The 25,987-nt window shown below is 42.0% G+C and overlaps 1 protein-coding gene across 5 annotated transcripts in view; it reads right to left on the minus strand.

Moving 5' to 3' along the window:
* Window positions 1-2,822: 2,822 nt before the first annotated feature.
* The window catches only part of LOC137796624 (storkhead-box protein 2-like), a 63,638-nt gene continuing 40,473 nt past the window's right edge, over window positions 2,823-25,987 (minus strand). For 3 of the 5 annotated variants that reach the window (XM_068594653.1, XM_068594670.1, XM_068594679.1), the window contains exons 2-4: window positions 23,030-23,182; window positions 11,704-14,098; window positions 2,823-7,729 (exon numbers count right to left, since the gene is read on the minus strand). In XM_068594653.1, the coding sequence (XP_068450754.1) occupies window positions 7,525-7,729; window positions 11,704-14,098; window positions 23,030-23,182 (2,753 nt within the window). In that variant the 3' untranslated portion in view covers window positions 2,823-7,524. Of the gene's footprint in view, window positions 7,730-11,703; window positions 14,099-14,437; window positions 14,538-23,029; window positions 23,183-25,987 lie in introns of those variants that run through there. The other 2 variants (XM_068594662.1, XM_068594687.1) reach the window with 2 other exon arrangements.

The raw sequence follows: 25,987 nt of genomic DNA on the forward strand, positions 1-25,987 counted from the left end.
CTAGTTGGCTGTTTGCTATGTCCTCAAAGCACCGAGTGAGAGTATTCCATTTGCGACCAAACCTCAACTTCTGACACCATGTTGAAGGACAAGTGACACCATTCAGGATTCTGTATAATTAGTTTCTTTACTCAGGAACTTGTGAAGACCTTACAGGCAACGTGGGTCATGCTCGTCATTCATATTCATTCTGACTATACGCATGCGCAGTGCCCAGTTATAGGAATTCAAACTGAACATTACTTAAACAAGATAAACATAGACGTATGTTCTACAGGTCATGTTTATGGTTTAACATCTACGTGTAGAAAAAAGTGTATCCTCCAGTTAATTATAATCTACATAGTTGTGTGGTTATAATCGCTGGTGTGCATGTTCAGGTTTAGTTATAGCTTATATCAACAGTGCTGTCTCCTCAAAGTAGAGTCTCGTAATGGTAAAGGTATAATAGTATGACATGGTAAAATATATACATATACATACATACATACATACATACATACATACATACATACATACATACGTACGTACATACATACATACATACCTATCTACCTATCTATCTATGTGTGTATATATATATATATATATATATATATATTTATATATATATATATATATATATATATACATACACACACACACATACATACATATATAGATATTTATACAAAAAAATAATTAAAAAAGGCGGGTAGATTTTACATATTTTGGTCTATAAATTTATGAAGTAAAATGTAGTAGTAGCAAAACAATATTCAATATAGTACCTAAGTATTATACATCTATCTATTGATCAATTGATCGATGAAGCTCCTCCATACTATGATCATAAAACTGATTTACGGCAGCTGACTTGTAGCAACAACAAAGGTTGTTCCCATGAAAGGTGGCTACGCCGACTTAGCTCGTCAGCTTCTCGATGACTGCCGCCAGGTCGCCGCTACCAGTGATCGCACTGGCTGTCTCTAGTTACAAAAACTAGCATCGTAAGGTCATCTATTAATAGAAAACATGGATGTCATAGTTTTGAAGATACATGGAGTCTTCAGCTTCCAGATTTAACAATCAAGTTATACAAATCCAACCTTTGTAAATATAATAGCAAGTTGTGATCATATCATCAGTCTATATACATTAACGTGCTTGATATAGCTGGAAGCTAGAAATTGCTAGCTTTCTAATGCACCTAAATGACCAGGTCTAATAAACTCTGTCTCGTAGTCCTGTAATTCAGCCACCAGATGGCGACACACAGCATGGAGCCTGACACCGTTCTTTTTCTAGGATTCAGATGAATGTTGAAATACTGCTTCTTCAGCCTTGTCGGCCCAACCTTCTTTATCTATCTGGTTTATATCATGGAGATCTTTGGTCACTTGGGAATATTGACTTGGGAATTTTGATCAATATAAATTTTGTCTGCACTTCAATGGACTGGAGACTTGTCCAGGGTGTACTCTGCCTTCACCCACTGAAAGCTGGGATCGGCTCCAGCGCCCCGTGACCCTAAACAGGATAAGCTATTTGAATAATGGATAGCTGAATGGATTTATTTTGTCACTATTCAAAGCTTTATACTTGTCACTATTTCATTGTTTTTGGAGGGTGTCCTTATTTGTATCATGGATATAAATTAATAGGCGAGGATACAAATCTTATTTTTTTCTTTATTGCATCTCCATTTACTCTGGAATGTTAATATGCATAGGTCAACTTACAATGGAGTTATATTCCAGCTTCTGGTCTTTGAAATGAGATATGGTCCTGATTCATTTTGGATACGTAATTCTTGGCATGTTTACAAGAGATAGAGCTCAACAGGTTAAAAAGATGTTTTGATTAGCTGAATGGAAATGGGGAAAAACAAAAGGTTAGTAGTTCCCTGTAGCATAAAGGAGCCATGACTGCTTGTAACAAAACTATACGTCTCTCTCAAGAAAGAAAGGATTACTTTTGCAGGATTATTTCAGAGAATGCTGAAAACTCAAAAAGTCAAACCTGTCTGCAGTTCTCATCAACTTGTGAAGAACAGTTAGAAAATGAATTCAGTGAAAATGAATTCCTTTGAAAAAGATAATATCCTGAAGAATTTTAAGGCTTCACAATATTCCGCAGCAACCACTCCAACTACAATAATCAGCCACCTCAGAATAAATCTGAGGAAAACAAAGTGCCATTGGGCCTATAGGATTGGGCCCGATGGGATCCTAGGATTAAGACTAGGATTGGGCCTGTATCTGGGTACGAAACACACAGACATCAGTGCTTTAGAGATAAATGTCATCTATGCCACCTTGGAGTGTTTAGTCTTTCTAATGAAATATTGTCACATATGTATACTTCATCAGTTTTACAAGAAACTGCAACTTGTTTACTTGCAAAATTATCTGTTAAATGATGAACATATTCATAAGGATCCTTTTTTGTGCTTGCTACAATGCTTTCAAAATGTGGTATTTATTTGATTATTTAGCATTCTATGTACTGATATATGTGTACGTTGCAAATATGGGGACTGACTTTACTATTAAAAATATATAAAAAATTGTTATCAGTACCTTTCCTGGCTGTACACAGATGAGTGCTGTAGTGAAGTCACACCCTATAGGAAAGACGTTCTAATCGGCTGAAAATGCTTATTTCAGTAAAACTTAGTTTCAGACCGAATTTGGAGAGTCTGTGTTTACTTCTGGTCTCAGAAGCCTATGTACCGAATATTAATTGTTCACAAGTTTCAGCTTTTATGTTAACATAAAAACACAACAGTGGTGTAACCAAACATTGTTATTTTATTATCTTAAAAAGTAACACAATCCCAATAGGGTATTACATACACTACAACAACGGTAACACCAGTACTACACATCAAAGGGACTTTCAGATATTATAGACATTTAAAAAAATCCCTCTTTTTATTGTTTAAATTATTTGACTAGGCATGACAGATAAACATCATTTACAGGTATGACATACCGTCACCATTAGAAACAATGTTATTGTTGAACCTCCATTTTTATAAACCACCGCCGATGTTAAGGGAAGACATTTCATGGACTGTCAGTGTAGAAAAGGGATGGAAGGTTACAGAACTGTGGCTGGAGGAGACGAGGGGTTGATGGAGGGCCACTGGGCCAGACAGTAGCAGGGAGGAATTGGAGGCTGGGGTGCAATTGTTAGACATAAAGGATGGAAGCCATGACCTCCACCATGCTGAGGACCTCAGTCTTGATTCTGGTGGAACAGGGACAAGAACCCCACTGTGGCTGTGGAACAGGAGCTAAACCCCTAGAGTTGTGGGGACAATAAAGAATAAACTCAACTGTTGGGACGAAACCTCAACTCCAGTATAGTGGTAAACCCCAATATTAGTGGTATAGCAGGGACTGAAACCACTGCATGTGTAAGAACAGGAAACCCTCTGAATGGTGAACGTGGAACAGAGGCCAGAAGCTCACTAACAGAATCTGGATTCATTCCTCCTGGCTCTGTGCATTTCTGTAGTCATAGCATAGAGGATAAGGCCAAACTATGAGGGAACAGCTGGCACTACAGCCCCTTGATGAAGGAAAATTCATGGAAGAGGTATTTATTACATTTGTTCTAAGCATATGGCGGCAAAGATTTCAAGTTCCAGTCAACCAATTCAGGTTCTGTTCCTACAAACACAATGTGTTTGCTGGTGGGAAGCCAGTGAGGGTTCTCATCTTTCTCACTACACAAATTACTCTCACTGGTCGGTCACGGTGTGACAAGAACAGCTGGGCAAAGGGATCAGAGCACCTCACATTGAGCCAACACCATAAGATCTTTGAATATAAAGCACTTTTTCTTTATTCCAATTAGGCCCTGCTATACAGCGGGTTAATTGCCTCCAGGTGAGACTGACAAGTATCCTGATATATATTGTTCTATAACAAAAAGCAGATACACTTGTAGCTTCAAATGAGGTACTTGTCAATAAACTCTACAGATGTTGTTTCCTCATTTTGACTTTACACATACCTATGAGAGTCCATGTGACAAAAATGTCATCTGCAGCTCATGTGTGATGGTGGCCTGCAACAAAATGTATGCCCATGTGGAGATGGAACGTGCATCTCCTTACCGAATGGGACAGTTACCTCTGTGTGCCGGGTTACAGCAGGCAAGCTTACAACGCTGTGAGTCAGGAAATAGTGTTACACACCTTGTTGGTGAGAAGGCCAACACAACATGGGTTTAAGTCCTTTCTTAGGATCAGATAAGAGGTTCACTCTGCAGAGAAAGTCATGTACTAGTGGCCGGGAGGAGGAGGATGTATGGGCTGCAGGGATTAGCAGCTGAACCACAATGCTATAATGTACCATTAGAATAACCTTGTTAGTGAAGAAAGGGAAACAATAAGGAGTCCAGCACTTTGATGTGTAGTGTGTGTGTGTGTGTGTGTGTGAGACATTCACAGGCTCGAGGCTGATGACAGTGAGATAGTAGAAAGGACGGGCTGTGTTTTTGCTGCTGTGGAGGTAGTTGTAGCGGAGCCTATTGGACGACAACACTGGGATGACTGACAGCTCCCTGAGCCTATAGAGGGATGGGAAATGATTGGCCTATAGGACTGCAGGTTTTCTGGAGATGGATAAATCCAGCTCAGCTCAGTTGTGGTTACAATGAGACAGACACATCTTGAGAGTGGTCTTATTTCCTGTGTCCCTGTGCCATAGCCAGCGGTCGGCCCGTCCGTCTGTCTGTCTGTCACTGTAATCCCAGTCCTGTTCACCCACATGCTTTATAGAAGGGACTAAATGGCCATCACCAAAAGTATGCAGGTGAAACCTTTTATACAACTGTAAGCATCCATTTACTAGACTCCAACTCTCTTATCACCCTTTTTATTATGACTATTATCATGGCCGTCACTGGCCATAATACATCGTAGCACCAGGAGTGAGAGTGGCTCAGGGACTTGATTCAAACAGTTAGAAGAAGAAAAACTCAAGTAGCCATGAACTTGACAGAAATGTAAATTCATGGTAATGTTGTGTGCAACTAAAGAAATACTGAAATCAAAAAACAAAGTCTCGTCCCTGCTTGTTGTGTATAACACTGGTCTGGATGCGTTGTCTCAATCCCCTCATGTCTCATGTTCTCTGTTGGACGCTCAGCCACCTCAAGTGCCAGTACAGCTGCTCCTGATGAACGTACCGCGAGCCGGCCTTTCACCAGCAGCAGTATCTACTTTGTCTGATGACAGCATTCAAATCAAAACCATCCACTGAAAACACATAGTGGTTGTTTTCTGGTTACAGGAAGTCACCGGACAACTTTGCGGTGGAACTCAACAGGGATGACTGTGACCCCATCATGTCCACAGGACGCAGCAGCTCAAGCAGTCCGACTTTACGTTGTTTGTCTCACTGCGCTGGCATGTGGGTGCTTGGTTTCTAATGTTGTTTAGACGATATTTTCTGCCTATTTATATTTCTTCCTGTTTTTGTGTCATAAAGATGTATTGAGGTCCTGCTGTGACTGTGCCACATAGCGCTGAGTGCCATAAACAACGATGGCTACTTCATAGCTGCTCAATGAATTAGTCATTAGATGTAGCTAGTCTCCAACAGCTGAACACCTGAGCTATGAAATCCTTCTACACTACTGTTCTATTCCTGCTCAGGTGTACGTGTGTTAGCTCACTGGGGACAGTCTGCCAAGGGGATCCAAAGGAATAAAGAAGTCATGGACAATGAGCTAATGTGACTAACATTTCAACTGACGTGCATCGTGCTGCAGGCTTGGTGTGAACAGATCATAATTCTACTTGAATCAATAAACCCAACTGATTAAGTTTCGATGAATAAAAACCAAAGTAACTAGATGAGTAGCCCGCGTCTCCTTTAATAGTGCTCTTGTAGAAGTATATAGTATATAGTATATAAAATGATCTCTGCAGAGCCTTGTGAACTGTGTACAGTTAAACTGTAACAATGTTACCTTATGCAGTATCTCCACCACCACCAATCTCACCTATGTTTATTCAAAGGAATGTTTACTATTGTGACGGCCATAGTGGCATTGTTATTATGTCATGCAACATCAGCTACCTCAGCAGTCACAGCATGAATACCTTTACAATTACATTTGTAACAGTTACAGGCTGTGACATCATTGGCAGGACCTCAATACAGGAACTCTGCTGTGAAGTGACTCTAAACAAGAAAAGTAGTTCTGCTATATGTACATAAAGACAAAGTCAATAACAAAATGCAGCATGTCATTAAATATTAATTTCATGTCAACTGTCAATAAATATAGGTATTTATACACTGTATATATAAACTTATTTATAATGTGTGAAGTATGTATATACTGTCACCTCTCTGATTTCTTTAATATTTCCTTCAAATAGTATTTTTTTGTCTCTGTGCTGCTGTAGTGTGAATTTCCCTTCAGGAATCAAAGTCCTGTCTCGGGTCTTCTTAATTTGCATTGTGTTGAGCTCTCAGGTTGTACTCCTCTCACCTGTTGTGGAGAAAAGAGCAGCCATGACAGAGCTGAAACATGAGCTGCATCCCATGGACATGAGGGGTAACGGTGAACGAGAGGCAAAGTAGAGTGAGATCTGCCCTCATGAAGATCGAAACAATCTGTAATCAGAAGCCTCATCCCTGGAGCTACACCCTGCGCTGTCCACAGATCTGACAGCAGCTGGAGGAGAGAAGCTGGTCGACAGTATTCGGCCAGTTCAAATGGCATCATGGCATCCAACAGACACAACAACTGCTCAGCTTCATTCTACAGAGTGTAAAAAACAGCCCTGGTTACAGGTTACTCATTTAACTGTCTAACCCACTCACTTTGTTGATGAAATTTGGAGAGATAGTCATTAATTGTCAGTCATTTCTTGCGGCTCTGCACCTTACAAGGTGTCGGCCGGTGGTGAATTAGAGAAGCACTAACAGAGACAAGTGAGTTGGAGCTGGATCAGTGACAATATGTGTACCATCAGTAACAGCAGTCAGCAGAGCGGCATCTCTTCAGTGTGTAATACCACCAGACACCACTAGAGGGAGATGCACTGATCTGGAGCAGCTGGAATGAGAGTGGAAATAACATGACCTGAGATTACAGATTATACAAACATAACCCACACAACCACACACACCCACACACACCCACACACCCACGTGATAGTGAAACAACACAACAGTAGTGTGTAAACTAGAGGCTGTAGAATGACATGGTCAGAGTTTGTCCAGTGGCCTGGTGTGTATATGTCTGTCTGTGTGTGTGTGTGTGTGTGTGTGTGTGTGTATGTGTGAGTGCGAGAGAGCCACAGAGAACAGTTTCCTGGTGGTCTAAAATTGTGTGTGTGTGAGTGTGTGTGTGTGTGTTTGTGTGTGTGTAGCTATAGTTCCACAGTGGGCCTGTGGCAGCTCCACTGATGTCAGTGTCAAGATGTAACAGTCCTTGGGGGTGGAACTTTTATTTTCTGGCCCCCTCCATTGACTCCCGGCTCTCCACCCAGCCCTTACAGTAGTTTCGCCCCTATACGCTGGTGATTGACGCAAGGCAAGCGCTGGGCTTCTGGAGTTTCTCCGGTTGGGTGCCGGCAGGTTCTGGGATGGCGCGGAAGGAGAAGGGGGTGGCGGTGCCGGTGGTGATGCCGAGGTGGCCGGGGCTCAGCGCCAGGTTCTGTCGACGGTTGCTCTCCACTATGGAAGATGTGTTGGACGCTAGGCTCTCCCGTGTTCTGCAGAGAGACAGTGACACAATAAGAAACGATAGAACCACAACACCAAATGAAGTGCTCAAAGCTCCCACTTATGAATTTATGAAGATAAAGTCATAATTTAGAGCAACAAAAAGTTCAAATTAAATGAAACCATTTCCACAATGTCCGAGTCAATGTGAGTACAATAGAGTACATCTGGGGACCTGGTTTTCAACTGAGCCCAGAACTCAGTTATGATGATGTGAAAGGCAGCTGGTATCTACCTAGCCTGCAGTCTGCTGTACATTATCTCACACTGCCTGACAGATGCAGTCTCTGGACGAAACAGAGTTTAAAGAATTGGCTGTAAACTTCTCTTCATTAGAGGTGGAAAACTGAAACTAACTTCTGATCAAACATTTATCTTACCATTGTCAACTTCACCACCTCTGAGGAAGTGCAGCTCAAAGCCGCTTCCCCAAACATTTCAGTGGAAAGCTATCTGTCAGCGAGGACGACGCAGAGACCCAGAGTGACAGGAGGAAAAATGATACACTACTGCACACCTTTCCACAGGAGCCTATGGATGATCAGGAAACACTAAAACATGCACATATGACTCCAAGCAAACTATTGTAACCCAGTGGTGGGCCTTCAGGGCCTTCTCTGCTGGCCTAAACAGAATCACCTAGTTACATTGTATAATATAATTAAAAAAAATATATAAAATAATGTATTTTATAATGTAATTGTTTTTCACAAATACACTATGTATTATAATTATTTTCTCATTGAGCAGCTCCTGTCTCCTGCTGCCTTGCTTTCTGTAGCTAGCTTGCTGGCCAGCTGGACGCGCTCTCCTTAACACTCTTTGACCAATCAGATCTCACCTCTGTCTTTCTCTTTGTCTATCTTTGTCTCTCTCTCCTCTCCCTATCTTCTTTCTCTTTGTCTCTCTATGTCTCTCTCTCTCTCCTCTCCCTGTCTTCTTTCTCTTTGTCTCTCTATGTCTCTCTCCCCTCTCTCTGTCTTCTTTCTCTCCTCCGGTTGAACACGGTGACGCCTGCTCGCTTGCGATCTGACTCTGACAGCGCAATAGACCCTGCACCACACACTCCGGCACTTTAGGTGGAGCTGTATGCACCTAGTCAAGTTGGTTGTGCTTATTCAACGTGTAGAAGAAGGACACTTTAATTTACAGAGAAGAAGAAAAATCTTTAGCTGGAGACTATTCCCTGTGGACTCTGTATAACACTGTGTAACACTAGTGGCAAGCGCATCTCACCCTGCTTGTGAGCCACGCGCAATGGAAACAGGAAAGCAGGTCTGCATAGCTCGCTGTTAGCTAACGAGCTGCGATCACAGCTGGCCAAATGGCCAACACCATGGACCGCCACTGTTGTGACCTTATCTTCAAATGTTATAAGACTTCATTCTAAAATTGAATTCATAAAAAATTTAATTCTATTTATATATGAGATCATTTATAAATGGCTGGGCAAAGTTGAAAAAAATTAATTGATTAAGCGCATGATTTCTTTGCGATTAATCGCATTATGCGCCAAATTCAATAATGAAGTAAAAACTAGTATATTGCATGCTTTTATCTTAAAGTAATGCTATCAGAACAATATGCAACAGCCAGTTAACGTCCATCCATATATTGTTTTATAAATTTGTTTTCTTTTTTTTTTAACAGGTTCTGTTCAGTAGTAAGGGTCCCTGTGAGGGACAAACCACTCCTTCTTTGGTCCATGTTCAGTCTGTTGCTTACCTTAAAGATGTTAAAGAACAGCAAATAATTAACTTCATACAAAAGCAATAAGTGCTTTTAAAATTTTCCAGTTCAGTTCTGTTTTTCTTAGTGAGAAAAGTCCAGTCTCTGTTGGCTTGAACAAGTGCACTGACCATCTTGTGATGTGAGGAAAGTTCTCCTCTTTGAGAGAAGAGTAAAGATCCAGAAGTGATCCTGACTTAAAGTGCTCTTCTGTAGTAGATCAGCCCGTGGGGTCAGGAGCTTTAAGCATGCGCAATTAATTTTCAAATCTGGACGCGGAGCCTGCTGGTAGACTGACCGCCTGTGGTTTCTCCTTGAGAACAGAAGCTACATAACAATACGTGCTTTCACACCAGACTCAATTTGTCAAACTGCCTATCAGTGAGGCTATGGAAGCGCACGCGCCTCTACATAAATCGCCTTCAAAGTAAAAACAGTGTCGCCGTAATGCATTGATTGACCTTGCGCGGGCCGAACTGGGAAAGCAGTAAGAAGCCCAGGTCTGAACTACGAGATTTAAAGCAATAAGCCCCTCCCAACTGCAAAAAAACCAACCATGCAGTTAACGCATGATCAAATAGTTAACGCCGTTAAAGGATTGCCAGATTAATTATGCGTTAACGCGTTAATCGGCCCTGCCCTAAAATAGCTAAATATCTCATAGGCTAATGACTTAATGCTTGAAACATTAATTGCTGACATTTCGCATCCTGCAATGCAACTATTGCACTTCCACACTCACAATGTCCACACCGCCATCTTTAATTCATGCTCATACATTCAATGCTTGTGGTTCCTGCTATTTTGGGTTCATTTATAAACTCAATGACAAAGACGTATGACTTTAAATTTTGATTATTTTTATTATTCAGTCCCCTCACTAAACTCCTACAACAGCCACACTCACACTTTAATGCCTTTGTTTATCATCCATCATGTAAAAATGTCAGATTTCCAAACTTTTAGAGAAACACAGGAGTGTGTCCGGGTCGTGGTTCGGAGCGTTGTACCAGTGTCTGGTACAAAAATAGGCTACAAACTTCACTAACATCGAGGATCGGCACAGAGAGCCGAGGCAACGTTGTTTTTTCTAGATGTGGTAGGCTCTCTAAACACGGGTGTTGTATTAAATCAATTGAATAAATATCAAACATCCTTTTCACATTTTTCTATCTGTATGACTGATATTAGTGGCTTTTGTATTAATATGAGTCTGAACAATCAAAGATGCACCGATAGAATTTCAGGGATAACAACATAACTACGTATGTATTTTTTTTTACCACAATGTCAGCAGCTACAGAGACTAAATGTCATATTATTGATATGATTTGTTAAAGAATAGGGTAGGCTTGGGTTCAGATGGCTGGTTTCATGTTGGAATCACTTATCAAACCTGTCGTGTCTTTATTAGCAACGTCTTAACTTTAGCCGGCTTCTTTTAGTTCTCCATGTGATGACACAGAACGAATGATAATGCCAAAGTGTCAGACATTTCCCCTTTACCGGTCACCATACAGTTAACTATTGAGTGTGCCTGAGTTTTAGGTATTTATGAAATGAGTTACTTCCAAATGTTGAAAGCTAATCCATATTAGATTTAATATGTTCAATTCATCTTGTGAAGGGCTCATTGTATGGGTGACATTTTTTATGGTCCAAAAGAGTATGAATTCAAAGTCTCCTTTCAAAAAAAAAAAAGTAATCCAAAGCACACTTGCAAGTTGTACTTAAGGAATAATGAATTCCACCAATGCAATGTGCCCTTCACAAGTTAATTAAGTCCAGTAAACCTGGAGACCTGGAGGACCCAAAGAGCACCTGTGTGATTAGCACAAAGATCCTGCAGGGCTTCTACTCCATGGTCTTTGAATTTAATAAGGAATTCTGATTTAGTAAATTAATTCATAAAATCATATTGAACTTCAGACACACGTGTGTGACAGCTTATTCAGATGGAGTCACCCATATACTGTCTCTTGAAAAACTCCTGATAATACGTTTACACAACAGCACAAAGAAGGACATGATTTATTCTTGCAAATGTCACCTGCAATCTCCTCCACTCTGGTGCGACAGTGGGGCAAAACAATCGGCTGGCCTCTAAACTGAAGAGAAATGAATGAAAGCGTGTGGCTATCCAACAATGCAGGCCAGCGCATTAAATAAATGGAAAAGGGGAGTTTCTAACTGTGCTTATATTGTATGCATGCAGTATGTAAATACATGTTCTCACCGTGGTGAGTTGAATCCACTGTCAACAGTGACGGAGCTGGAGTCCATACTGTCAAGTCTAGCAGAGTGGGCCGACTGCTGGTTCTGACTGGGCTCTGGAAGGTTCTCTTTAGCACCAGGGAAGGTAAGGGTTCTTTCAAATCTCCTCTGTAGATCCCTCTCCTTCTCTCGCTCCAACAGCCACTGCATGGTCCCTGCTCCACCTCCTCCCATCCCAACAACAACTCCTCCAGCCTTTTCGTCCTCTCCTCGACTTTTGTTCCCCCCCTCCTCGAGTTCATCATCGTCTGAGACGTTGTAATAGTCAAAGGAGGCCTCTGCGGCGCTGTTAGTGGGTTCAACGCCCTGTGGGGTAACGGATGGTGTGGCCACCAGAGGTTTGGGAGCATCAAAGGCCTCCTGGGAATCAAGTGCATCGCAGGACGAGGACAGAGTAGAGGAGGCAAGGGCTGGAGGTTTTCTCAGGGAGCTGTAGCCGGGCAAAGGGAGGCTAGGAGGAGGTTTGAAGAGTGTGTCTTTACTAAAGATCTCCTTACGCTTCTCCTGACCAGAGGAGGCACTGTGGGGAGGTCTTCCATTGGGAAGGGGGGGGTCAGGGATAGAGAGGGGTATTAGAGGCAAACTGCCACCCTTAGGTCCCATCTTTGATAGGTCTTCCTTACTTTCTAGAGGATGGGGTGTCTGTCTGTCCATTTGCCTATCAGCGCTGCCTAGTTTTAAACCATCATGGCTACTTTTGCTCAGCGTTCCCAACTGGTTAGCTGCTGTGAGAGCAATATCAGAAGAGCCAGCGCATTGGAAGTAATCATCAGGTAGGACGGCGCTAGACAGTGGTTTGGGCGAGTATGCCGGCAGGCTGTCCCTGCTCTTACTCTTCTCTAAACTCCTACTGCCATCCAACCCCAAAGAATCCACAGCCAGTTTAGCTGAAGGGGGGGTGGCTCGAGAATAGTGAGCAGAGCTTTGATTGGCTCGGAGGGTGCCATCGTCAGTATAGTAACGGCTCCGGTCGTCGTAATAATCGGGTGGTCCAATCATCCCAGCTCCAAGTGGTCCTTTGGAATTGTCCATGGACCTGGAGCGTTCTTTTGCCTTGTCGCTGCGCTCATTCCTGGACTTCCTCTCCTGGGTGTGGGAGTGAGAGCGGTGGACTTTGGAGTGGTGGGATGATGGGCCATGGCTTGGCTCGGGGAAAGGCATTTCTGTGCGCCGCTTGGCAAGCTCTCCGGACACATCCCACTCTGGCGTGACAGGCAGGTGGGAGGAGTCGAGGATGTTGGGGTTGCTATGTGCTAGATGAAGACGGGCCCGTTGTCGCTCCATGGCCAGGGCGTGTTCCCTTGGTGACCTAGCCAGTGAGGACGAGTAGGCTCTGTAGTCCCTGTCAGCCAGCTCCAGGTGGGAACAATCACCAGGCTCGGCGCGGGGGGCTCTTGTCTTGCTATGCGAGCGGCTCAGTTTGGTCTGAGACGGCTTCCTGTGTCTACCCCCACTTCTCCTACTCCTGGAGCTCTGATTGGCTGACGATGCTTTGCTCCTCTGTGCCCGCTCTTCTTCGAGGCGCTTCATGACCGCTGTGTGCCGTGCGAGGTTCTCCACAGTAAGGTCAGGGTTGATTCGACGGATTATCTCCATCTCGACATTGCGTGGCAGCTGACTGGGCGCCTCCTCGTCACGGAGCGGCCACTCCTCCGGGGGGAACTGTGCAGAGAAGGTGGCCAGCTGCTTGGCCTTGTCCTTCTTAAAGCTCAGACGGAACAGCTTCAATCCAAATTTCCGACTTCCTGTACCACCTCCTCCACCTGCCTGTTTCTCTATCTCTCCAGTTCCCCCTCCTCCGCCTCCTCCCCCACTTCGGTGTTTGGTGAGCGTGTCCGTCTTGAAGGGGAACCCAAGGGTGCTGCGACTCTTTTCTGTGTTGCCTGCTGCTTGCTGAGGAGGTGTTTGAGGAGAGTGTGGGGACGAGTACGCCTCCCGGTGGTCTTTGGGAGATCGACGCTGCAGGGTGGTGTGGTGGCTAGGGGGGTCGTCTCCACGGTAACTGTTGTTGTTGTAAAATGAATCCCCACCTCCTCCACTGTGGTTTTGGCTGGACTTTGGGTGTGTTCGATCACGCACGGCTCCAGAGGTGGACGGGGTGATGGTGCCAGAGAGAGGGGAGGTGCACTGTGTCTGCTGATGCTGCTGCTGGTTCTGATGCTGCTGCTGTTGGTGTCGGTCAGTAGAACGTTCATCTAAGTGATACCACTTGGAGCTGGTTCGGATTAGGCTCGGAGTGATGAAGTATGTCTGAGGGGTTACAATAAAATAGCCGTCTGGTGTTGGGTAGATCTTCCGCTCACGGACCAGCATGCTTAGCGTGTGGTGCAGAACCTCCTCCGTTGGTGTGGGAACACCTGAACAAAGACGAGAAGTAGTTAGAGCAGATACATTTCTCACAGGTTCACCTAACATTCTCTTTTTATTAGGTTTAACTCCAAGGTATCCCATTTTTTTCTGAAAAACATACAGTAATGTAAAAAATGAACAATGAGCAATGAAACTTCTTTATCTTGCCAACATCAAGGGCCCCTTTAGGTCCGTCTTTAATGTCTTGTTAAACAAAAGTCTAGAAACATTTCAAGTATTCCACACTTGGCTTTGGCGTTTCATCTACTGTAGACAGATAAGAAAAAAATATTTGTAAATAATGCAGGTCTAATATTATTCTCAAATGTATACACGCCAACACATACACTCAAGTCTCCACAGCAAGGGTTTCCAGGTTCAATGAAAGTCACAAACAGGACCGGTGATAAAGGGCAGCCCTGGCGGAGGCCAACACCCACCGGGAACTTGTCTGACTTATTACCGAGGATACGAACGCAACTCCCACTCTTAGTATTACTGGGTTGCCAGGTTGTTATTGACAAACATTTTGAGAAATTGGAAAACAATTCATGCTTGTTAGTTACCAACAGTGGCAACAACTTTTTAACATATGAAAACTGTTGACAAACATGAAAATGTTTCCCCCAGAATACATTTCTAATATTTGCTGTATTAGTGGAATTGAAATATTGCTGATTAGAACAAAAAACATGACGCCATGTATGTTTTCTTGCGTGCAGTTTGGGGTGGAGAGAAAATGATAATGAAAAGCATGTGCAACATTCACATGACCTGTATAAATGTCCCATTTTCACTATCAAGCTGACAAATACTTGCATAGCAGGATACAAATATAACTGAAATATTAGGTGACTAAAAAGGTGCGATTAAAGCCTGCATCCTTCCACAGACAAACAAATAATCCAAAAATGCATAATCATTTCATGCAGTAATTGGCTAGCTGTGTGGAGGTATAACTGTATGCAGGATTATAACATCTCCCCCTGCTCTTCCTATTTTCAACTCACCTTATCTATGACTATGAGAAATAATGATTTAATAACTGGTATACAGTTCTACCACACTAAACCATGTTTCCACATCAACAGACACATTTGAATTCCATGTGCAATCTAACTAACTAACCCTTCATCACCTGTGATGTGAAAATCTTTAACTTTCCCAGATATGAAAATAAGCATTTGCTCTGATGTCAGACAAAGTAGATCATTATAAAGTAGAAATGAGGATGCTGGTAAGGTCTGCTGTGACCCATGAAATGACTGAATGTTATCTAGTAAAGAACCATTTAAGGAACTGTAGTAATGCGCTTAAGTCTTTCGTTAATTGAAGAATTATCTTTGTACGGGGCGACAGTAGCTCAGTCCAGGCCTTGGCCGCGGAAAATAAGGACTTGGCTCGGTTTAAGTGCTGAACGGACCAGTCAGTGGAGAGTGTGGACTGGTAGATGGAGAGGTGCCAGTTCACCTACTGGGCACCGCCAAAGTACCCCAGAGCAAGGCACCAAACCCATAACTGCTCCATCACTCTAAGACAATCCAACTGCATGTCCATGTGTAAATATGACAGAGTTGAACAGAAGCCATCTTAGCGATGATGTCATTCAAAGTGAAGAGAAGAATACACCTACGATTGTAATTGTGGGTTTTGAAAGCAGAGGCAGATGAAGAAAGGCTCCTACAGTCCTCCCTCTTCTATCAATTTAATTTAAATATTATTTACAACAGTTTCCAAACTTAATTTCTTTACATTCAAGTAGACCAATTGAGCACAAATCAGATGATGCGTACGCCTTCATTTCAGTTCTTCCTCATGTATCCTCTCTGCTTCTTATTCTCTCTCTCATTACTGCCAGTTACATCATAGCAGCCTTTTAGCCCAGCCAGAATGATGCAACTCCATGTAGACAGACAGACAGACGGAGCTCCCTCTCCCTCTCTCTCTCTCTCTCTCTCACACACACACACACACACACACACACACACACACACACACACACACACACACACACACACACACACACACACACACACACACACAGTCTGCAGGTCTGGAATCAGGACATCAACACGCTCACACAATGCAATGAAATAAACATCCAAATGTGCGGTATTACATATTACATTGCATCAGGTGAGAACCTGTACGAGGCGTCTTCTCCTGATGAGAGTTCCAGGGCCAGACTGGTTGGTACCTGAAAGCAGTTGGTGCACTGCACAGCTATTGATTTTATCTGTTAGTAAAGATGGAAGGGGGTGCACCTCAAATGTTGTTTGAAATATCTAATTTCAACAGCACAGTGAGTCTAAGTGAAACAAGGAAGTGGGAGTGTAAACTGTGAGGGAGGATTATAAATGTATTTTTGGAAAATATTCCGTTCTCATTCATTTTCCAAATAAGTTTAATGACTGTTGTCCATTTGTCCAGTCGGTCTGACCACTTAGGCTTGGCTGCCCTTCCCCATATCCACATAGTAAAGGCTGATTTAGAGCAAAGCTATCCAGTGTGGGCCAATCAAACCCAACATTAACCGAACAGGTATCCGCTGCCAATCTAATTAATATGTTTTGGTCCAGTCCCTCCCTAACTGTATGCTGGATATTTATATCTAATACACTCAGGTGGGCTCATCTTCTCTTGCGCCTTCGCTTCCTGTTTTGGTGTCATATCATCAGATTCTCTGGTGCCTGCTTTCCAATGACACTTCTTAGCTTTTCGAGCTCGATTGACTCGGCGCCTGGTATTAGTGAATTGGAAAAGTGCTTCCTCCCACCCCCAAACAAACTCACAATAGTGAGCCGACATAGTGAAATTCTGATAACCTTAACATATTCTGCGTGGGACCATAACAAAACCCTCCACCCTCCTTTAACCGTCTACACCTTGTGACGAACCCACACTCACATTTTTATTTATCTCTCACCATTATGACCCATTCATAAATAGAACCATTTATTTGTTTGCACTTCCTGTTCTTATTGTGTTATGTTTGGTAAAAAAGAAAATGAACGCAAACGGAAAAAATGCTCTGAATACTTATTCTCTTAATCTAAGCTAAGCATTTAATTTCCAGTTGCAAGTAATGAACCAAAATATCTGTATGTGTGAAACAAGGTTGACGGTGGCCGGTTGAACATTAAAATGCTGATGATGCATGGAAGGGAGTGCTACAGAATTAAATCCTGCTCTTAGAACACCAGGCTCCACTCATTTAGTTTAAAATAAAACATGGACTACACTACTCGGAGTCTAAACTGCATTAACAATTTGTTTCAATAGTTCTTCAGTTTCTAAACTTACTTAAATTTCTGACCCTGCAACTGCTCTATTTGGGTACTCCAAAGTTGTAGAGAACACAGTACCCACGCAGCCTTAGTGTTTTACTGAGCCACTCTGCACAATGTTCTCTATTTAATACATCCACATGCTACACCATAAAATACTTAATTCTTCATGTTGTCTTCATGCTGCTGTCCTTGTAGTCTGATTTATGTTGGACTCACTAAAAGCTTTGCAATACGCACACAAAATATGAATTATGATATTGTTCAGCACTATGCACAGGCTAACCACCACCATAATCTGGAAGGGGTGGGAGGGTCCTACTATATGTTAAAGATACTATAAAATGCAGCCAACCTATATCGCCTAGTGAAGTTCACATTGAGTCTGTTGGCGTGAAAATCTCCCCATCTGCTGAAATATCTTGTGTTTTAATATGTCTCTACCGCCGACCCTCTGCCAAAAAAGATTTCTATAACCAACTAAAAACACTCCTAAATCACCATGCAGACTATACTGAAGCAATCGTAATCGGGGATTTTAATATCAACTGGGATGAGAAGGAAGACAGACAAACCATGGATCATTTCAACCTATCCCAGCTGATTGAAAAACCCACCAGGTTAACTAACCAATCCAAAACTAGAATTGATTTGCTGTTTTCAAACAGACCTGAAAGAATTGCAGCCACACATAACCTTCCCACAGGTCTCTCGGATCACAATGCAATTCTTTTCTAAATAAATTAACTAAGTCACGTTTCTCCAACTCCTTTTCAAAATCAGTTAATTCCACACCTTGCTATGATCTGCTTAACAGGTCAGTCAAAGAGATTATGGCCCCTTTTATCAGTAGAGGGAGAAATAAGGTGAGGAAGGGTAACTCTCTACCATGGGTCAATGATGAATGTAGAGTGCTCATGTCTGTTAGAGATACACTGTTGAAACAGTCGCTGAAGACCGTCCTGGGTACCGACAGATTAAAATTCACAACGAGCAGAAACAAACGTTACGTAAGGCTAAAGCCAATTTTTTCCTGGAAATCATCGCAAATGCACAAGGTAACGGAAAACTTATCTGGCAAAACATTAACAAATTGGTTGGCCGTAAATGCAGGACAGGACAAGGAACTAGAGCTCTCTATAAAGAACTCTCTAGTGGGGGATCCCATCACTCTGGCTACTCATCTAAACCACTTTTTTCTCGAGTCAGTGGATGAGATAGCCAAGCTCTTCTCCTCTCCTGAATGCAGCGAGAGCCCGGTCAACTCTGTCCAACCTGTCTTTAAGATCACTGAAATAACTGACTCTTGAGGTAGCCAAACTAATTAGTGGTAAGACAAGCTCCAAAGCCAAGGATGTCTTTGACTTTAACGCCAACTTTTTTAAAGAACATAAGGACTCCTTGATCCAACCCATAACTCATCTGGTTAACCTATCCCTCAAACATGCAGTGGTCCCCTCAGCCTGGAAGGTGGCGGTGGTAACCCCAATCTTCAAGTCTGGGAAAAAATCTGACTTGTCTAACTACAGACCAATTTGCATCTTGCCGATAATATCTAAAATAGCAGAGAAATGGGTTGCCCAACTTCTTTTAGAGCATCTCAACAAAGACATCCCCTGTTGCATCCTATGCAGTTTGGTTTTCGTGCCCACCACTCAACTGAGACGGCCTGCCTGTGTCGGTGCTATCTTTTTAGATCTTAAGAGAGCTTTCGACACTGTAGATCACCAAATCCTACTATCCAGCTTAACCCATTTTAACTTTTCCCCCCATGCTCTTAACTTGTTCAAATCATACTTATCCAACAGAAACCAATGGGTTACTGTAGATGGTGCTAGGTCTCTCTTTCTTGAATGTCCTGTAGGTGTTCCTCAAGGGTCGGTCTTTGGGTCACTTTTATTTATCCTGTTTATTAACACACTACCCAACTCTTGTCAGAATATACATACACAGATGTACATCAGCTAAAAACAACCAAGAAGCTTTCTGCATCCTATCATCCGCTATGTCTGATGTCCAGGCTTGGCTCACTAAATCCTGCCTCCTGTTGAATGCCAAAAAAACTGTATGTATGATATTCTCCAAACGTATCAAAAAAATAACACACTCGAACATATTTGTAAAGCGAACAGAGCTAGACTTAGTAACCGAGTTTAGGTACCTCTGGGTAATTCTAGACTCCGCACTGACCTTTAACAGCCATGTCAAAAAGGTAGCGACCGACATCAAATTCAACCTTCTAAACTTCAGGCACATCAGAAACAGCTTGACAGAGAACGCAGCCAGGACATTCTTACATTCCATGATCTTCATTTAGTGTACTGTCTGACCAGCTGGTCACTCACGTGCACAGCAACACTCAAACCCATAGAATCTCTATATAAGAGAGCCCTCAAAGTCTTTGATAAGAAACCGTGAACTCATCATCACAGCCACATCCTGAACAAGCATACATTTTTAAGTTTTAACAACCTGATTAGCCTTAAAGAAGCCAGCATTATTTATAAAGCCCTAAATGGTCTGGCACCTCCTCCGCTCAACAAGTTCATTAAACAGAGACCTGTCTGCGGCCCTGAGGCCAGAGTCACCAGAGCCGCCGACAAAGGCGACTGTGTCATTCCGCACAGACGCAGCACCTGTGGTCAGACGGTTCCGTCTGTCAAAGGCGGCACCCTCTGGAACACTTTACCATCGTCTGTTAGGGAGCGCCCAAACTTCACTTTTAAAAAGCACATGATGGTTGTAGTTAGATATATATTTAATTGCTCAAAAAAGGTTACGATGGTCCCCCCCCCCCCCCCGAAAACAAATACACATTCAACTTCCCAAGCTCGCCGTAGTGCCCTTCTCAGTGGCGACAACGGGAGTCAGGGTCAGAAAAAGGAAAAAAAAGAAACTGAGAGGATGCCCATGCATCTTTTCAGGTCAGTCCATGCTTAATTATTGTTAAATACGGGAAATGTGCCCTACTATTGTAATGATTATGCATACACCTCAAACTAGCTAACGTTATTGCTAATGTTAACAGGGCTCTCAAGTTTTGAAGACAGGCAGGAGCGACATATATCCCCGGGAGCCGTTGACAGGGGTACGGGGGGATGGGGACGGGCGACGGGAGCAGCGGCACTGCAGACAAGCCTAGGTGAGCTGGAACAATCAGATTCCACCAAAACCTAGGGTCAGTCAGAATTGCCCCTTGTGATGATCCCTCCCTTCCACTAGGGGTCCTAGTTTATTTGTCCTTGTTTGTTTAAGTTATTTGTGTTATTCTTTAAATAAATGTAAATGTATTGCTTTAACTCATCTGGTTTACCATCCATTTTGCAGTCCCTTGAATCCCCCCCTTAATATGGAAATTATGTTATTGGCCCAGTCTGAAACAGTGTTGTCTGTGAGGGCTAGGCTGGCCCATGCTATGGCTTAGGACCATAAAGTATCTACTAAAAAATGTAAACCCTGGAATGGATCAGCCGTTGGGGAGTCTTCCCGATGGCTGTCCACCTCCATCCTTCAGCAGTATGGTTGGATCTAAACCCTCAGACAAGTAAAGTAGTATTACCAATGTGTTGTGCCATATATATTATATAGGTAAAACTTACATAGGCATGGGAAAGATTTCAGTAGACACACAGATGCAGATGCTTAGATGGCACATATTGAGGTTAAGACGCAATGTGTTAACTTCCTAACTGTACCATAGAACATGTAGATTTTATCTGATGAAATAAACAGAAGACATTCATATGATGAACTGTTGAACTTTGGTATAACACTGTGAATTTAGTAAATGTACAATTTAATAATATCTGTGCTGGTCATATTTACACAACAACTTTTTGTGTGAGGAGAATGATTTTTTGGTCACCAGTGCTATGCACGTAAGTTTACAAACATCCGTTAGACCCAATAAATCCAGCAATCCTGTATTCCTCTCTAGTGGCAAGGCAACGCTTGTGCATAAAGCATCTTCATATTACTCCACTGCTACATCTGCAAGTCTGTTTAGTTTATACAGAAGTTAGCCCGCTACAACTGTAACGCTGGTTAGTTTATATCAAGAAGTTAGCCCTCTACAACCGTAAGTCTGTTAGTTTATAAGAAAGTTGGCCCACTATAACACTTAAAATGGCAACACTTCATGGTCTGATCATCCAGCTAGGTTGATTTGAATGAGCCAATGAGCCAGGGGCGGTTGACAAGAGAGTAAGAAGTCAGCAGACAGTCAGTGACAGTATAAAAAAGGAAGTAAAAGGTGTTTTGTGAAATTGTGACCACAACCAAAAGATGTCCCCGAGCATGCAGCCATAGCTGGCCACTCAGAATATTATGCAGTTTGCTGCAGCCGAGTGAGATATAAAACGTGGACAGACACAGAGGTGCACACTCACTTGTCCATTTTCGCACGCACACATACAATTTTTCTTGGTGGAAATAATAAGTGCTCAAAAGTATTACATTCCTCACAATACTTAAAATGAAGTCCACTTCGTCATTATTTTGTCTGTCCAACGAAACCAGAGTATATTATAGCACTGCATTACTGCTTGTTAGCATCAGCTGCTGCGTTCATGCTTCACCATCTCTAGCTTATGGCCCAAAATCCGCCTCCAGTTTCAGGGACGCAGCATTTGCTTTGATCGAACTTTGAAACACATAATTTGCAAGGTCAGTTTGAGCCTTTTTTTGTTTGGATTTTAAGAGAGCTTCCTTCATCTAACTTTTGAAGCTTTCGTTTGAATGGTAAATTCTCAAGCAGCACCAACCACTAAGCATGGGTGATGTAAACGAGTTACCCACATGTCTCTTTTCCATTATGCGAACTGGAACTTTACAACCCATAACCTGAACATCGCCTGTGTATTAAAACACACTTCTTTGCCGAATTAATCTATACACATTATCAAATACCGTGTGCCCTGTTTAAGCTAATTCTTTTACAAATTAGGTAGTTGGTCTGACTGAGGCCCAGCAGCGTTACCTTATTGGTTGTGCTTTTTCAATGAGCACAACTGGTGTTGTTTTTAGGTGGATACTCTCATTGTACTAGTGCTGCACCATCCTTGCTGCTGTACTAGCAACTATGCTGCTTCGGCTGCTTTCCATTCAAATAACAGGCATCCTCGCTTCCCTCACTTGTGTTTAACTTGTGTATTAACTCTGTACACATTACATCATATCCATCCTTATCTGATGGGAGGTTTTCAAGGACAGAGAATGGTACGCTGTACAGATTGTAAAGCCCAAAATGTGTGATTTGTGATATTGGGCTTAATACAATTGAATTAAAAATTGAATAATGTACTCCAGGGAAAGCTGCTGGGTAAAAATATGCATGTGGACAAACCATGTCTGTGGCTGTCTACTCACTTCCCCGGTTGACACAACACACACAAAAATTATATTTAACTAGGAAACAGCTGTCAATTAAACATCAAACTTATTGAATAATAAAAAAAGTTGTCTATTACATTTTCTTTTTTCAGATTGTGTTGACAAAAATAATCTTGAGCAACTCTTAACACTAAACACAAAAATAATCTGTATGTTTTTGTTTGACTTTGAACCTATGACAACACTGACTGTGCAGCAGTAGACAGAGGATGATGGATGGGGTTCGCTGTGGACTCGTGTGGGTGTGTGAGCTGGTGTTACCTGGAAAACATGTCTGCAGGTGTTCAGTTAGGGCCTCCTGAGTGACAGGCTTGTGGGCGGAGTTCATAGCAGAGATAGCCAATAGCAATACCTCTCCCAAAGGGATGAATTGTGATTGGCTGATGGGGGACATACTGATGGGTGACACATCACCTGTAAAAAGACAGAAATCACAAAAATCAGTGCCTTTGAGTTATACTGGATAAATATCCGCTATAACTTGTAGGACATATGGACACCATGCAGTCTAATGTCTCAGATACATTCAAAAATATAACCCCTGGCTGTCACAGTTGTCTGGCTGAGAACCCAACCTCTCTCTTCCCTCATTCCCTGTCATCTCTCGACGCTTATCCAATACATATTATTAAATACGGTGTTGGTCCGTCTCAACTGTCTGATTTCTCTTCACTGTCTATTCCTGTGTGTCTCAGTTCCAAACCCACTGGTTCCCACTGAGATTGAAACTCCTTAGAAACAGATCAAAATACACAATTTAATTTAAAAAAAGGATTTGGTAATCTCTTTAAACATTTGGTCACTGTAGTTTTCATCATTTATTACTGAAATAGGGGGAAGTAGCGCATTTGTTGACGACTATTTTCCACGACGGAATAATCCCCATTAGGAGAACAGGGTATGTAGGATTGAGTCAAAATAAACTACAGCGTATGTCGACACAAGCCCAACAAAATGTTAAGGATGTGTAGATACTGGATGATCCTGATCTGATCACAAAGTGAGCCAAACCACCTCCATATATATATATATATATATATATATATATATATATATATATATATATATATATATATATATATATATATATATATATATATATATATATATATATATATATGGTCCGTCTAATTTAATCTCATTTTAATACAATGTATTCTGCAGCACATACACCTGCATTAACACATGTTTTGCTTCTCAGATAAGATGGAGAGATGACATGTTAAAAACTTTGCAGATCCATGACCAATTTGGAAAGAAAAACGCACTTGGCCATAAATGTCAACGTCAGTGGAACGGAGAATGTTTGTGATGTTTTTCTATTATCTTTCAATTACAGGAGCGTGTCGCATAGTTAGGAAATCGTCACTGTATGAACATACAAACATGACATTTGTAATGACAATGTCCTCCATGCTGCTTAATTGTAAAGTCCAGCAGTTATAAAGTGAAGAACCTATAGAAGAAACATGGTAAAGACAGAAGACAATATTCTGCTGTGGATTTTTACAGATTCAATGAAGGACACCCGTCAAATCGTGAAAGAACAAGCATTGTTCAGTGAGACTGAACTAAAACATCAATAGAGATCACGACCACTGAACCAATTTAGAGACAATATACATGGAAAGTATAGAAACAAGTTTGTGCGAAATGGTAGATGAGATGTAGGGAATACACATGATAAACATTTGACATCATGTAGGAAGGTGAGTGAGGTGAACTTTAGAAACTATTATATTATATACATATATTCTGCAATTTGCAACTGACTTGCTAAATTATCTACACAAACATGTTTGTGATTCTGTTTGTGAAGTCAAAAGAGGGCAAAACATGATTTCTATCTCATCGTTTACTACCGTACATATTTTTTCCAAAATAAGTAGATAAGGTACAGTATATATGTAAGTTTTTTTTGTTAACTTGCCAAGGGCTGCTTGACTACCAAACGATTTAGTGGCGCGTACAGAGACAAGAAGAGGACAGAGCACAGCTTCTGAGACTCCGCTCGGCTCCACCCTGCCACCTCCAGACACAGCTCCAGCCCTCAACATTGAAGGGGATCAGAGAACAAACCCAGGACCTTACACACAGTCACACACAGTGGGGGGATCCAATATGTGTTCAAAAGAACAGCCGAGAGGGCCATTTCCTGTTGCTTGGTGTTTCTTTACTACAGGGACCAGTATGTTCAGACAAGGACTGGGACAGGTCTCCAGCATGGCATGTATGACTCGGACCAACAGGAGACCGGTACTACTACTTTAGCTACTGCTGTTAGGACAACTGCTGTTAGTTCTTCTTTAACTACTACTTTTTAAGTTACTATGAATAGTACCACTGTTTCAAACTACTATTAATAGTGGTAAAGAAGTACTAACTGCTGTTAGTACTTCTTTAAGTACTACTATTAGTACCACTTATTAGAACTTCTTTAACTACTAACATTGGTACCACTGATGTTAGCGCTTCTTTAACTATGACTGTTAGTACCACTCATTAGTACTTCTTTAACTACTATTATAAATAAAACCACGAGTAATATTATTAATACCATCGACGATGGAAGAACAAGTTTGTAGCTCCATTTTTTAAAATATATAATCGGGTAAAATATACCCGATGTTAGTGATGGTGTTACTATTTGTAACGTTAGTGTTACTACTACTATTAGTACCTTTGCTGCATAGTGACATTTGTACTATTAGTATTACTGCTACTACTTCTACTTTGCTACAAAAAAGACAACTCCTGCCTAATAATACTGAAACTACCACTGCTACTATAGCCAATACTACCAATACTGAAATATAAGCAGAAGAGATGCCTTTCACAGATAACCACAGGCAGGTCTTCAGGCTCTGGAAATGTCTTCGCTCTCACTGAAGTGCACAGACTGTCATGCCAACACAAACTGTAACTAACAGTTACAGCTCTGCAAAATGTTTATATAAATATAGCATGCACACTATTTTTTAAGTACAGTGTGGGGTGGCTGTAGCTCAAGGGGAAGAGTTGTTGTCCTTAAACCCTTTATTATTCTAGTAACCATATATGGTCACTTCCACACCCTGTACAAATGACGTCTTTCCCGCGGCTGGGTAAGATCAAGAAACACAGTCTCCACCAAGCCAATCAGCAAAGATCACTCTACGTCAAACCACCCGCCTTTATGAAATTTGACCAATAAGAAGAGACCTTAAGCGCAGTAAACTT

The sequence above is a fragment of the Clinocottus analis genome, unplaced genomic scaffold (assembly GCF_023055335.1).
Source record: "Clinocottus analis isolate CAN_PGR_092001 unplaced genomic scaffold, fCliAna1.0.p SCAF_10, whole genome shotgun sequence".
In the NCBI taxonomy this organism is placed as follows: domain Eukaryota; kingdom Metazoa; phylum Chordata; class Actinopteri; order Perciformes; family Cottidae; genus Clinocottus; species Clinocottus analis.